The sequence below is a fragment of the Sebastes umbrosus genome, chromosome 4, assembly GCF_015220745.1.
Source record: "Sebastes umbrosus isolate fSebUmb1 chromosome 4, fSebUmb1.pri, whole genome shotgun sequence".
NCBI classification, from domain to species: Eukaryota; Metazoa; Chordata; class Actinopteri; order Perciformes; family Sebastidae; genus Sebastes; species Sebastes umbrosus.
The window spans coordinates 11,942,851-11,957,048 of record NC_051272.1 but is presented as its reverse complement, the minus strand read 5'-3'; the positions used below and the strand labels follow the sequence as shown (position 1 = coordinate 11,957,048).

General features: G+C 42.3%; 2 protein-coding genes across 4 annotated transcripts in view; one reads left to right on the top strand and one right to left on the bottom strand.

Annotated features, from left to right (window-relative positions):
• Positions 1 to 14,198, top strand: part of dgkzb (diacylglycerol kinase, zeta b) — a 269,194-nt gene that overhangs the window by 40,275 nt on the left and 214,721 nt on the right. The gene's annotated exons all lie outside the window — the stretch shown is intronic.
• Positions 5,381 to 7,857, bottom strand: LOC119486324 (nuclear factor 7, brain-like). Its single transcript, XM_037766368.1, has one exon. The coding sequence runs from the start codon at positions 7,410 to 7,412 to the stop codon at positions 6,021 to 6,023; it is 1,392 nt and encodes a 463-aa protein (XP_037622296.1). The 5' UTR covers positions 7,413 to 7,857; the 3' UTR covers positions 5,381 to 6,020.

Below are 14,198 nucleotides of genomic sequence, written 5' to 3'. Positions count from 1 at the left end.
AAAAACACATAAATCTCCTCATGAGGGTGGAAAATGTCATCTTAGTGGAGGATTTAGACAACATAAAATCTGCTAAACTTGAGTTTCAGTAACATAAACATCACGTCTGTGACTGTCTTTGAGTGACTTGAGCGTAGTTCGTCCACAGAGAGAAACACACCAGTGAGTGAGCCTTAAAAGCTCTGAACACAGGTGTTCTCCATGTGGCTGATTAGACTCCATCTGCTCAGGTGGAAGGTGTTTGGAGTGATGCTGGGAATCACAGGAGGCCACCAAACTCCATTTAGAAATACAAATAACAATGGTGAATTTGTTTTTCTTTTTATCATATTTATATATTCTGTCTTATGACTTGAGCTCTGCCTTTTGACTGTATGAACTTGAGAGAAAAGAGAAAAAAACACCCCAGTTCAGTTGCTTTTGGTGAATTGTGTAAATTCATGAGCAAAAGGTGTTGTCAGATTGAGCGTTTTGTTTTAGTTTAATTGGGCCGGTAGGGCTGGGTATCAGTACAAGTCCAGATCTAGAAATCACATTCGTCAATCAGTGGTCTTCCATTTAATGCGACGTGTGATTGGCCAGCCCAGTCGCACAGCTGTTCGTCAAATAGTCACAAAATTTCAAATTTTAAAACTCTTTCCTGAATAAAATGAAAAATTGGGGAATTGAGTGTGAATTTTTCATTCACATCTATCCAGCATGTTTGCAAAGACTCTAAAATCCACCTGGAGTCAGTCTGAAGTGAACGCATCACAAGAATTAAGAAAACAAAATTTCAATTTATGTATTCATTCATTTAGCTTTCAGTTAATTTTATCCCCTGACAATCTGATCTAAAAAGCTTTATTCACTCTGACATGTGTAATTGAGGTGGATAGTACTTACTACATACTATTTTATTGTAGTGAAATGTTTCTTACAAGTTCAAATTGAAAGATATTTAGTCTAGAAAGTGTCAGAATCAGCCTTTAAAACCAGGACGTGACCTGTGAGAACACCTGTGTAGGTACATTCAGACTAAAACATTCAGAATAAATGAATAACAGGAGAACGCTGGTGAATGCAGACAGAAAACTTTTAATTTGACAGCATTCATTCTGCAGGAAGTTCAACCACAGCTGACATCTTCTGACGTTTCATCAACACATGGACAATCTTTGGCTTCATTTCAGCCTCAGAAAACTGGTTAAAAACTCAAAGTGTTTCCAGCTCCATCAGGACAGAATCAGACTCACAGCAGTGTTAAATAAAAACTCTGAGTTAAAAATAAAATTAGCATCATGAATGGCACATTATCATCACCTCAAACCCCCTCCAGTAATGCCCGACCAATGGGCTCTGCTGGACAGATACAGTTATTGATCAGAAGGACAGACGCTGCGTTTGCATGTTATAACGGAAAAGTCTGACAACTGTTGCATCACATGCTGCTTTTGTTCAGAAAAATCAAACCCGGAATACAAACACTAAACAACTTTTCCTCCACCTGATTATTAGAGAATCACAACACTGGCTGCAGCAAACCAGCTTCTAAAACAGGAAACAGGTGAGACATAACCCCGACGGTTCAGTTTGAATCAACAGATTAAATACGTGTTTAGACAGTTTTCAGAGAGTTTGTGCTGAGTGGTCCCGATGGATTTTGTGAATGTTCTCCAGACTTTTAAATGTTAGACTCTTTAGCCGGACCGCAGAGTGCCAGCCCTGCAAAACACAAGAGTCTGACACTGAGTGATGAAGTCACACGATTGGTCAGCCGAGTGTTGGAGTTTCCTCGTTGGCCGTTGCTCTTTCAACATGAAAAGGCGGGAACAGTCCTTTATGCAGATGTTAGGGGTGGGAAAAAAAATCGTTTCACCTATGTATCACAATTCTTTTTTTTTTTTTTTTTTGCGATTTTGAAATAGATTTTTTAATGCCAGAATTGATATATTTGCTTCATTTGAGTCAATGTGGAGGCAGAAGGAAGTTACCGCTTTTATTGTTGTAGTCTGAGTAACGTGACGTCTTATCCGTTCCGTATCCCTCAACCAAATCAAACCGCAGCGAGAAAGTAGAAAACGGCGGAGGGTCTGCGTGGATACGACCGGCACCCTCACATTTTAAATCCAGCGTGCTAAACTCTACACATCCAGTAAAGTATGGAAACACTTTGGGTTTCACACATTGCAGGAAAAGTAGAGCTAGACATCATGGCTAAAGCTGCATGCTAACTCTGTCATGGACAGGAAACGTTATCGTATCGCGGTAACGTGCGGTCAAGCCGGCCGCCACTCTCATCTCCGTGGTCAAATGGGCCGACGCTACAACTGTAGAGCACCCATATACTGACATTTATGTTAAATGCATTCAAACGGCCCCGATGGAGCTGACCATGGATGTATAAAGAGAACGGAGCTGACGGGAGAGCTAGAGACCACCTTGGAGAAGTTAGAGGAAGTATACACGTGGGACTACGTCCGCTTTTCAAAATAAGGTGTTAACAAAGGGAACTGTATATAAAAAATACATATATGGACATAAGATTGATTGGATTATATTCACCAGAAGTATAAAACATTACATGCCCCTTATAAATTAAAAAGAAAATACCACTAATTTGTGAGGGAAATGTCTTTATTCTTTGATTTTTGGGTTGCTGGAAAAAATCTAATAAATAATTGCTGACAATGACTGATATATTTGACTTCAGGACATCTCTGACTACATACATGCTGAAAATCAAACATTTTTACTGGATTAATTTAGATATTTTCCAAAGTAAAAGTCCCTAGAAGTGTATGTATCATCTTTTCCCCCATGGTCTAGTGTTAAAAAAGACAAAAAAAAAACAAAAAATCACAATAAATCATAATATCGAATCGCAATACTTAAAAATCACAATACATATCGAATCGGCACCCAAGTATCGTGACGGTATCGAATCGGTAGATAGGTGAATTGTCCCAGCCCTACTGACCGTACAGGGTCAAGACATATACTCGGTTTGGACGAGTCTTTTTTGGACTCTGAGCGACGTTCATAAGAAATCTGCAAGTTGATGGAAATATATCATGTGCAGAAGCTCGTTTCTCTGATAAATCCATCCTCTGTGGCCGAGCTGCTGCAGCGAAAACCTCCAAAAATAATCTAACTAACTAAACCTCTTTGGGGAGTGCAGATGCACTGATTTGCTGGGTGAGCTACTTCTGGAGGAAACAGAAAAGGTATCAGTGCACCTCCAGTGAAGAGCTAATGAATCTCCTGCAAAGAAGTACTTTTCCTCCCTGCAGGTTTCCACATGTACAGAAGGAAAGATCAAGCAAACAGCTTTTGTTATCGTCTCATCTGCGGCGGGTTTTAGGTACGATCGGCCGGGTTTTAAAAAGAGCTTCGTAAAGATTAATGAGCCCTCAGAGGAGCTTCTAATCCTTCTATCTCCACCCTCAAAAGTCTGGATTTAACAAGGCTGTCGCCATGTTGGTTTTTGGCCGTCACCATCTTGTTTGTTTCCCGTCGCCATCTTGTTTTTTTTGCAACCAGAAGTGACACGAGAGGGTTGAACCCAGTACAACTGAATGCTGAATTTTCAGGTGAAATGTTAACAATGAAGTGAGCTAATTACAACCAAACTCTGAAAATGTTATAATTAACTTTGATGAAGTGAAAACACACTGTGAAAGGGTTAAAGTTCTAAGACGAAAACACGGACAACTCCAAGACCGGACAACGCCGTGGTAGCGACCTGTCAATCATAAGGTAGCCCCGCCATAAAGCATACCGTGTAAACAAGCACAAGATTGTCAACCAGAAGACCTCTGTTTGTGTCCAGTGTGAAACTAAAAGTAAAGTTGACTTATTTTGTCACGTGGCTCGTCGATATAGTCAGCCCCGTGAGTTGTTCCTCAGTGAAGTTAATGTCAACCACCACCGTTTCCTATCCCTAACTAAGTGGTTGTGTTGCCTAAACCTAACTTCCTGTGAAAACGGAAGTTTATTTTGAAAGGACAAGGCGACCAAAAGTAACGCTAGAGGGGTACCCCGTGCGTTGGTCTCTGATGCCGAGGGGCACTGACCCGGAGGTCGCCCACTGGCAGGTGGTGGTTGTAGCCCACAGCCTTCTTAAATGAGTTGAAGTGAATGTTGAAGCTCGTCTGGATGAATGAATTTGAATTCTACAGATTCAAACAGCTGTCCGGTATCCCATCTGTGTGGACATTTTAACTAGACTCACCCAGATGTTCGGTATTTCTACCGTCTGTGTGTGGAAAGTCTTGTCGTGGTCTTTTCCTCGCAGCAGAGATTCCCCACAGTGCTTTGTGTTGTCGTGTCTCTGTGTAATTGGCTGCAGATGTGCGGGCCGGCTGCATGGAAACCTCGCTATAACGAGCTAACGCCGGCCAGCCGCCGTTAAACTGCGTCACTCCTCCATCACTTCATACCTTCATACCTTCCTCTCTACTTTCTTTCTCCTCATCTTCCCCCTGATCATCTGGACCGGATTAGACACACATATAGAGATGCATGCATGCACACACGCCAATATGGCCACATGGTATCAAACGATCACGCTCCAGTGGACAGATAGAGGACAGGAGCCATGGTTGACGAAACCTGAGAGTTTATTTATTTCAGTGCAGACGTGGCGTTTTCTATCATGAACTGAGCTGGACTGAAGCAGCTTACCTCAGCTCTCTGTGTGCTCATAAATCAAAAGTTCAGTTGTTAAACAGATGAGAAGGAGCTCTGCAGCTACACTCGGCATCCAACAACTAATAAGGAGCAGGAAATGCTCCACTTTATTAATCAGTCACAAAGAAGAAGAAGAAGTTATTACTCTGTTTAAAATGTAATTAGGAACACAACGTATTACATTACCTTTGCAGTATATTTGGTCCTTTGTGTGCATTGTATTTGGACTTAAACAGCTTAATTAATAGTTTATCTGTTAACCCCTTAAAACTCTGGCGTGCCCAGCCGCTATTCTGTCTTTCAGAGGTTGTTGCAGGCTGAATTTTAAAGCTAGAGTGAAGATACTAGTATCATATGAAACTAAAAAACCTAATGAATCCATTGGTACCAACCATGTCATACTAGCTTTGAAGGAGGTTAAATAACACTCCAGTGTCCAGTTTTACTGGGGACTAGCACAGAAACTCTTCAGCCCCTATATATATATATATATATATATATATATATATATATATATATATATACTGCATATATATATATTTATATATATATATATATATATATATGCAGTATATATTACATTTTAAAGTTACAACCTCAGATCAAAAACAAAAGCACCACCAGTTTCTGCTTCATGAGTCACTTTAATTTTCCAGTTGAAGCTTTAATCTCATTTCTAATAAAGAATTACAGTGAACATATGATGTGAAATAAAATCTCTTTAACACTTTACATGAATAAACAAATCAATGGTTGAACCTGCTGTTCAAATACACAGAAACTTCACATTAAAGATATAATCAATAATCAATAATCTCGCTCTCTGAAGCTCTGTACGTGTTGCAACCTAGAAATATTTTATAATTTACATTTTATTGACCTAGAATAGATTTAAGTTATCTAAGAAGAAATATACACTACACTATTATCTGATTTATGTTATTATCACGAGGTCAAAGTTCAGAGTGATGTGATGTCATCAGTCAGCGCAATGTTATTATTGAAAAGGTCAAAGTTCAGGCTGTGATGAGGTCATCAGTCAGCGCAGTAGCGATTAGGGAACGTGCTTGATGTTTTACATATGTGTGCGAGCGGTTCTGATTGCTTCGTGTAAAAGATAACTTCAACAGAACTGGGAAGAATAAAAGTTGCCAAAAGGAAGACGGAGTCATATGTCTTTAAGGGTGCAACATACGCCGCTGTTTCCTGTTGAAGGCAGTGGTGTCGGTCATCATCATCATCATCATCATCATCATCATCATCATCATCACCATCATCATCATCACCATCATCATCATCATCATCATCATCATCACCATCATCACCATCATCATCATCATCATCATCATCTATTTCTGTTGTCCTACAGTCACAGAGACCTTCACTGGTAAAACCTTCAGTTCATCCACAGTGGCAATGAATGGAAACATCCTCTCAGTGAAAGTGTGTGTGTAGGTGTGTATGTGTGTGTTAGTATCAGGATCAGAGAACGACAGCTTTCCTTTGTTCCAGTCCAGATTCACTCTGATCCTCTGGGGCTTCTTCTGAACTACGAGATCAGTGGATGAACCTGGTGGGGAGACTGCTCTGTATTTACCATCATCGAACCGTATTCTCCATAATCCAGACGGTATGTATCCCTTCCTCTGGACAGACTCTGCTAACACACCCAGTCCCCAGAATGTACTGTCTCCAACCTGGACGTCCCAGCTGTGAGTCCCTGAGTTAAAGCCCTCAGAGCCCAGGACAGAGCAGTAGTAACCATCAATCCTCTCTGGATTATCAGGAAGCTGCTGTTTCTTTCCTGGTCTCACACTGGTCAGATCTTCAGACAGGATGAGTACTGGATAAGCAGTGTTTGGGTCCAGAATCACAGGAGTGTAGGAGACCATGTCCTTCATCTTGTTCCAGATGTTGAAGGTCAGGTTGCCCAGGTGTTTTGCCTGGTCTATCAGAGCTCCTGAGAGCAGCTGTGGATCCTCCAGCAGGGGGCGCTGCTGGACTCTTTCCACTGCAGCCTTGTAGTTGAGCAGGAATGAGACGTCTTCAGCTCTCAGCTCGTCCTCTGTGGCTCTGACTGTGTCTGAAAGAGCTGCTATCTCTCTGCTCACAGCCTCCATCTTCTCCTTTATCATCTGACTCTTCTGCTCCTCTTCCTCCCTCAGTGCAGCCATCCTGGCCTCCTCTTCCTCTTCTAGAAACTGGTGAAGCTTCTTAAACTGCTCCTTAATCTGCCTCTCTGTGTGTCGGGCCTGGACCTTCATGTGTTCTGCTGTTTGATCAAACTTCACTTTAACTCTTTCAAAAACCTTTAACTTCTCCTTTAAGGGCTCCAGAGTTTCCTGAAGTTCCTTCTTGTGTTGTCGTGCAGCTTCATCGATGGGTCTGAATCTGTGGTCAGTGTGTTTTTCTGAATCTCTGCAGATGTGACACACCGGCTGCTGATGGTCCAGACAGAAGAGTTTGAGTTTCTCAGAGTGCAGACTGCAGAGAGCCTCTGAAGATCTCTGAGCTCTCTCCTGTAAGAAACTCTCACACACGTTCTTTAAAGCCAAGTCAGGAAGTAGGAAGTCCTTTGAATGTCTTCTCTTACAAATTGGACACTCTTGGACGTGTTTCTCTGTCCACCAGCTCTGCAGACAGACTTTACAGAAGCTGTGGCTACATGACAGGATGACAGGATCTTTAAAGATGTCGTGGCAGACAGAACAGCAGAGATCGTCCTCTAATCTGGAAGCCATTTAGTCTCTGAGTGAAGCTGAAAACACAGCAGGCAGACGGCTCAGCCACTCCCTGTTCCCTGAAAGTTACTTTCACTTTGAGTCTTTGTTCTTGTAAAACTCTGGTTCAGTTTGTGGATTCAGCAGCTGGTTGAAGTGGTAGTATTCCAGTATTCCCAGTATTCCCTCCTGTAGATGTCCTCTCTCAGTGGAAGCGGTGGTTTTGGTCTGAAGGTGAATCTTATCGTCCGTCTCTCAGTGTGTGTGTGTGTGTGTGTCGTCTCAGTGAGGCAGAATAACAACCTGTTTCCTGGTTTGTCACAAGGATATTAAATGAAGGCTGATACGCTGTCTTTGACCTCGTGGAGTTCTGACTCATGCTCAGTGTGACTGGAGCTGTGATGTTGGAGGGTTACAGCAGAGGGTGCTAGAAATAAAGGGATGGTTCCCACTCAGGTGCTCTTTGGGTGGACTTTCTATTTTTCAAATACTACGGTCTTTTATTAAAGATCTTTAAATAATTGCAGAGTTGTAATTCTCACTCATAAAGTAGGCTAGTATGACACCCTGCCTTTATTTGATACAACATGGTTTGGTATTAACCCTCTGAGACCCGACCAACATTACTGTCTTTCAGTTTTAAAGCTAGAGTGAAGATCCTGGTATCATATGAAACTAGAAAAACTAATGAATCCATCAGTACCAACCATGTCATACTAGCTTGTCACGAAGGAGGATAAATAACGCTCCAAACTTATGCTAAATTTTGGCGAGGGCATGGCCATTTTCAAAGGGGTCTCTTGACCTCTGACCTTCAGATATGTGAATGAAAATGGGTTCTATGGGTACCCACGAGTCTCCCCTTTACAGACATGCCCACTTTATGATAATCACATGAAGTTTTTTTCATGCAGTATAAATGTGTTATTTTCGCCTATTCCCAAAATGGTGTTTTTGAATATTTCTGCATACTGGGGTCCCTAAACAGTCTTGAATTACATAAATTGGGTATCACTGTAAAGCTGAGACTCTTGTGGATCCAATGAGCCCAACTGTATTCATGTGTGATGATGTTAGTCCCCATAGGAGCCATTTCATTGTAGTGAAACTTGACCTCACTGTATAAAATGACCTGTGGTGACCTCTAGGATAATCACAGCCTCATGAAACTTTACAGCCACAAACTAGAGACCTAGAGCATTCAGAGGATGGATGGCTTTCCTAGCTAGATGGACAATAAGGGGGTTTCTGAGCAGTTTACACAACAGAAGTGCTCGCCATCCAATCGCTGAAAAATGCGATTCTTGCAGAAATCTCCAAATGTCAAAAGTTTTTGATACCAAATCAGAGCATGGCTTTTTCTATGGTGTTCCTCAAGGTCTTGGTGACTTAATGTGGTATTTTGGAGGGATTATTGATAATTTTTTATCAATTCTCCAATGGTAAAAAATTGTTAAATTTAGCACCAAATCTGTGTAACAAATGGTATCAACCCCAAAATTGCTGCAACAACTTATGAGACATAATAGAGCATGACGATGACCATCATATACTTCTATATAAGAACCCTACACACTTTCACTATTTATTTTAATTAATTAATTATGTTTATTTCTTATTAATGACTAGAACACCTTGACTCACAGTGCTGAGCTGCATCTCAAATTAATCTTCAGGTTCCCATCTTTTAAATGATGTACACCACTTCTATGTGACATCTACTGTTGACCTGTTATCTCCCCCTGAACATCCTCTGTCCCCCTACCCCTCCAAGACAGCTGATTCGTGTTTTATTTTGCCAACTTTTCAGGAATTCCCTTAAAACTTGCCCAACATTTGGAAACATAACAAGTGCAGTTTGCACCAATGAGAACACCTGGTGACATCACTTTCTTTCATATCACCTGAAAGACCTGTAAAGTCTGTTCTCGATGTGTTTACAATATCATTGTGCTGCATACGAGCTGGATGAGACTTTGATGAGACTGGATTACTTTGCCTCCTTTAAAACCCATTTCTCCTCCTCCTCCTCCTCCTCCTCCTCCTCCTCATCCTTCTCCTCCTCCTCCTCCTCCTCCTCCTCATCCTTCTCATCCTCCTCCTTCTCCTCCTCCCAGCTGTTTGGTACAGTCTGGTGTTGGATGAGAGGCGTTTTCCTCCTCGAGCTGTTCTGGACGAATCAGACCGACAGCAGCCCAGGAGGTCTGTTTCTGCCGGTTGGAGGTCAGAGCTGTCAACGCCTCGGCTTCTCCATCCAGGTCAGAACATCACAACCCGATCCACAACCAGTATAAAACACACAAATCCTAAAAGTCAGTGTGAATCCCTAAAACGCACCACCGTATCTTTGAACAGGAGACGACTGACTACGGGCGTCCCATTGCAGTTATCCTGGAGACCGGGTTGAAGAGCCCAGACGAGGGGCCGGTGTTGGACCCCGACTGGTCGAGCGTCCTGAGGGCCGAGGTGAGAGTTCATCCAGGTGATGTCACACCTGTCTCTCAGTCTGTTGTATTGAGCTCCAGAGGTAGATGTCCCGACCAGGCAGGCCTCATTTTCCTTAGATTTTTAAACCAACCACTTTGCTAAAACACCTTTTCAACCAGCCTCCTAACAATGTGATTTGATTTTGAGATTTTTTTCACTTCCTGCCACTGTGACAGGTAAGTATTTTCTTTTGTCTGCCACTTTAAAATCTCTGCGCTCAATGAAGGAATAACATTTTTAGATCTGATGTCATTCAATGTTCAGTATATTTTACATAAAGAACACACATACATTTGAACACATCATGATAACATTGTAATTTACCTTCACCCAATAGTCATTTTTACTGAGCAGAGCTTGAACGCTTCATAATTGTAACTCAATGGCACCTCCGTTAACGTCAGTAGCTCCCTTATTTAACCAAGCAGGACTTTGCTTCTAACAGCTAACGTTACTAACTCTCCTCCTGACCAATTCAACACATATTTGTTGTTCACAGTGTCGCATTATCAGGGTAAAATAGGGTGCTCAGGTTTAGTAGCGCCATGCTTTTGAACACTTTTTTTTTCTCACCGCCGTGTCTCCGGTCCCAAACAAACTGGAACATGATAAGGCGTGCACATGTGTCATTGTGCATGTGTAACTGTCAGAAAGCATCAATACAGAGGAATCGATAGTCACGGAGGCATGAGATGCTAAGGAATCTAGGAAACTAGGAACCAACTAGGAACCGGTTCTCTTTTCCCTTTTCCCTGTCTGCCAACAAATTACCCGCATTTGGCGGGTGGCGAGTGCTAATTTCAGACCCCGGTTAGGTCAAACAAACAGACTTTCACCCGGTGAGACCGCTGCTGCTAAAGGAGTACCTAAAGCGTCATAGTTTGATGCGTAGGGCCTCTGACCAAGCGTTGGTATTTGACGTGTTGGGAGTGAGAATGTGTTGACATATTAAAGTGGTGCCTCATCAAAAAGAAGTGAATTAATCCTTGATTCTCGCCGTAGCTTCCCTTCTGGAACGGCTGTGAGCAGGAAGATACGTGCGTTCCTGACCTCATCCTCCACAGTCACACTGACCTCATGGATGTTCAGTGAGTGAACACACACACACAAGTATTATTATAATTTATTAGAGAACCCATGCTAATTCATATTCTGTGTTTCTCCTGAAGGCAGTTCTGCAGCTCGAGGAACCGGGCCGCGTGGTCGCTCTGCAGCCACCGGGGGGCGTCAGAGGCCTCGGTGCACGTGGTGGAGAGCGGGCGGAGGAGGATGGTGGTGTTTGCTCGACTGGAGAATCAGGGAGAGAACGCGTACGGAGCCGCCATCCACATCTCCACCTCCTCCAACCTGCTCTTCTCCAGCCTCATAGTCAAGGTGATGTATGGAGCATTAAATCAGTTTCATTAGATCAGAAATAATCTGGTGTTTTCATAGAATAAACGTTTGTTCCTGTTCTCTGTCTGACTGTAAACATATACGAGTGATTCAACCTACATTCAGTTCTTTAACCCTCCTAGACCCACAATTGACCCGTTTTAGTCTTTTTTAGGAGGGGACAGGGGATCTTTAGGGGTAGATAGCAGGTCAGCAGTAGACGTCACATAGAAGTGGACCTGAAGATTAATTTCAAATGCAGCTCAGCACTGTGTTTAAAACAGCTTCTCTCCTGAGCATGTAGGCAGTAGTAGCATTATAAAATGCAAAATTTAACTGCACAACAGCTGCTAGCAGAGACAACGAGGTCAGCAACGCTTGTAACATTGAAATTAACCGCTGGTGGTCGAAGCTGATGTCGTTTGGTTTCTTCCGGAAAAGGTTTACGTGATGACGAATCAGGGAAGGACACGTCATGACTGATAAGACCCAATCCGGAATGAACGTGGGCATCTGCGTCATCGTTGTCAAACGTCTCCGTTTCTGTCTGTCCAGATTAAAACGCAACCACGGAGTTTTAAAACTAAAACGGCATCAGCAGCGTTTTCAAACGTCTCCGTTTTAGGGGCTTGAAAACGCCGAAGTAGTGTGAACGCTAAGCATAAATGTAGCAAAAGTTATGCGGTTTAAAACTGGAATGTATTAGTGTGGATGAAGACGGAGACGGGGTGCGTAGGGTGAGTGGGAGGTGTGGTAGGACGGGTCAAACAAACACAAGACTTTCCCCCAGGAGACCGCTGTTTGTGTCCCGTGAGTCAACGCCGACTTATTTTACCTTACTTTTGTTGCGTAACTTTCTTATGTCTTATTTTAATCCAAACCACAATCTTTTGCCTAAACCTAACCAAGTAGTTTTGTTGCGTACGTGAACATAAAAACGAAGTAAACCTACGTTAGAAGTTTATTTTGAAAAGACACTATGTATGTAACGAGAGGAAACTGACACGCCGTCCCTGACACGTCCTAAACTGACGCTAGAGGGGTACGTAGAGCGTCATAGTCTAAACGTAGAAACACTGACCAAACGTTGGTATTTGGGAGTGAGAATGTGTTTATAACAACAGCTCCAGCTGGCGCTCATGCGTTTGTATCATTCACAATCATATGAGATGGAGAACGACTCTCTATGACTCATCAGGCTCCTTCCCCTTTCCCCACAGGATCAATCAGATATTCAGATTGAGTGCTCCTCCGAGGACAGACTGGCCAATCAGAGGAGCTGTAACATCAGCGCTCCGTTCATGAAGTCCTTGTCTCAGGTAGGTTCTGCGTCTATACACCTCTACTGATGTTTACCACCACAGACTGCTGATCTAACCAATAATACACTTAGTATTTGCTTCTATACTCTATTGCCCATATTAGGGAGTAAAAAGTCAGAGTATTTTATATATAATATATATCCAGCTGCACAGACTCTCCTGGTTTTGATTCATCTATTGCGAGTCCCCCAACTTTACAGTCAATAAGTCAATACTTAATTTCTGGTGTACTCTCCAGAGAGGTGATATTAGACCAATTTCATAATATAGTTTCACCAAACATAAAACATACAGAACAACAGACTTCACAGATAATAAAAATGTAAGTGAAATGTTCAGTTTGTTGTAACTGTAACCGCAGGACAGACAGTAAAACAGGTGTTATTCATACAGCTGTCAGACTAATGATAGTGATTAAACAGAGGCAGGAATCTGCGATCCACTAACATCCTTCATTAGCCTAATGACCGTCCTGTAAACGTGATGGTACCCCGAGGGCCTGCTCTACAGATGGCTGTCTGAATGAAGTCCAGTTTATGGGTCCAGACTGCGGTACAGATTATGTGGGCTTCCTGTTAATGAGGCGGTGGCTGCTGGATGAGGTGAGACGCCGCCGGAGGGAAACACAGTCTGAGATGATCATAGGACGAAACCACACAAAGCGTTTCACATGTCGGGACGTTAAAACATTCAGAATAGTATAAACTGATGAGACCTGATGGTTGAAGAGGGTCAGAGGTTGAATATTCATCTTCCGCTTAGGATTTTAACATTTTTAGATATGTCTTACTGTCCTTTTAAAGTACAAGTATATATAGAAACTGAATGTATTTATTTAATCAGAGAAAATGCACCCATTTTGAATGTTATCAGCCCATTAATGGCCGTTATCAGTCGTTATCACCACCATTATAATACTTCAGACGGGGCAAACTGCACCTAATCGCATGTTGTGAAATGGTTCGCAGTTTTTGAACACGTGGTTAACGTTGTGAATTGGTTAGGAATTGGTGAACTACTTGGTTAGGTTTAGAAAAGGGTCATGGTTTGGGTGAGTACGTTTGTTAAGTTAAGTAAATTACGCACGTTATATAAGTTAACTTGCACATGTTAAAATGAGTCAACATTGACTTTTGGTCTCCTGGGTGAAAGCCCTGTATTTGTTTGACGTCACCTGACTTCCTCTTTTGCTCCCGTCATAATTACTACGGCTACTAGAGGTCGCTGCCCTAACAATAATGCTCCTCCTCCGGCTCACCAATAGACGATAACAGCCTACTGAGCCAGTTAGGAGGAAGAGTACAGGGCCCATACCAAACTAAAATCTAACATAAACATTCGAAGAAGGTGGAAAATGTCAGTTGTTTTATTTTGAAAGCAACCAGCTCTCTTCCTGTCCAGGTATCCTTCCGTCTGGAGTTTGAGTTCAAGCCGCTCGGTCTTCTTGGATCACGTCCGGGTAGTCATGGCGACCAGCAGGTGTGAGACAGCTGATGTCACTCTGACAATTGTTTGATTTATTTCAGGTGTTTGTTTGGAGTTTGGAAGGTTAATGAGAAAAGTCCTCATTAAAGACAATTTATCTTTCTTTTTTTATCAATTATTGATAAAAAACAGGATGCTG

Excerpts from the sequence above, each read along its gene's own strand:
- LOC119486324 (XM_037766368.1), bottom strand. The coding sequence starts at position 7,412 with ATGGCTTCCAGATTAGAGGACGATCTCTGCTGTTCTGTCTGCCACGAC.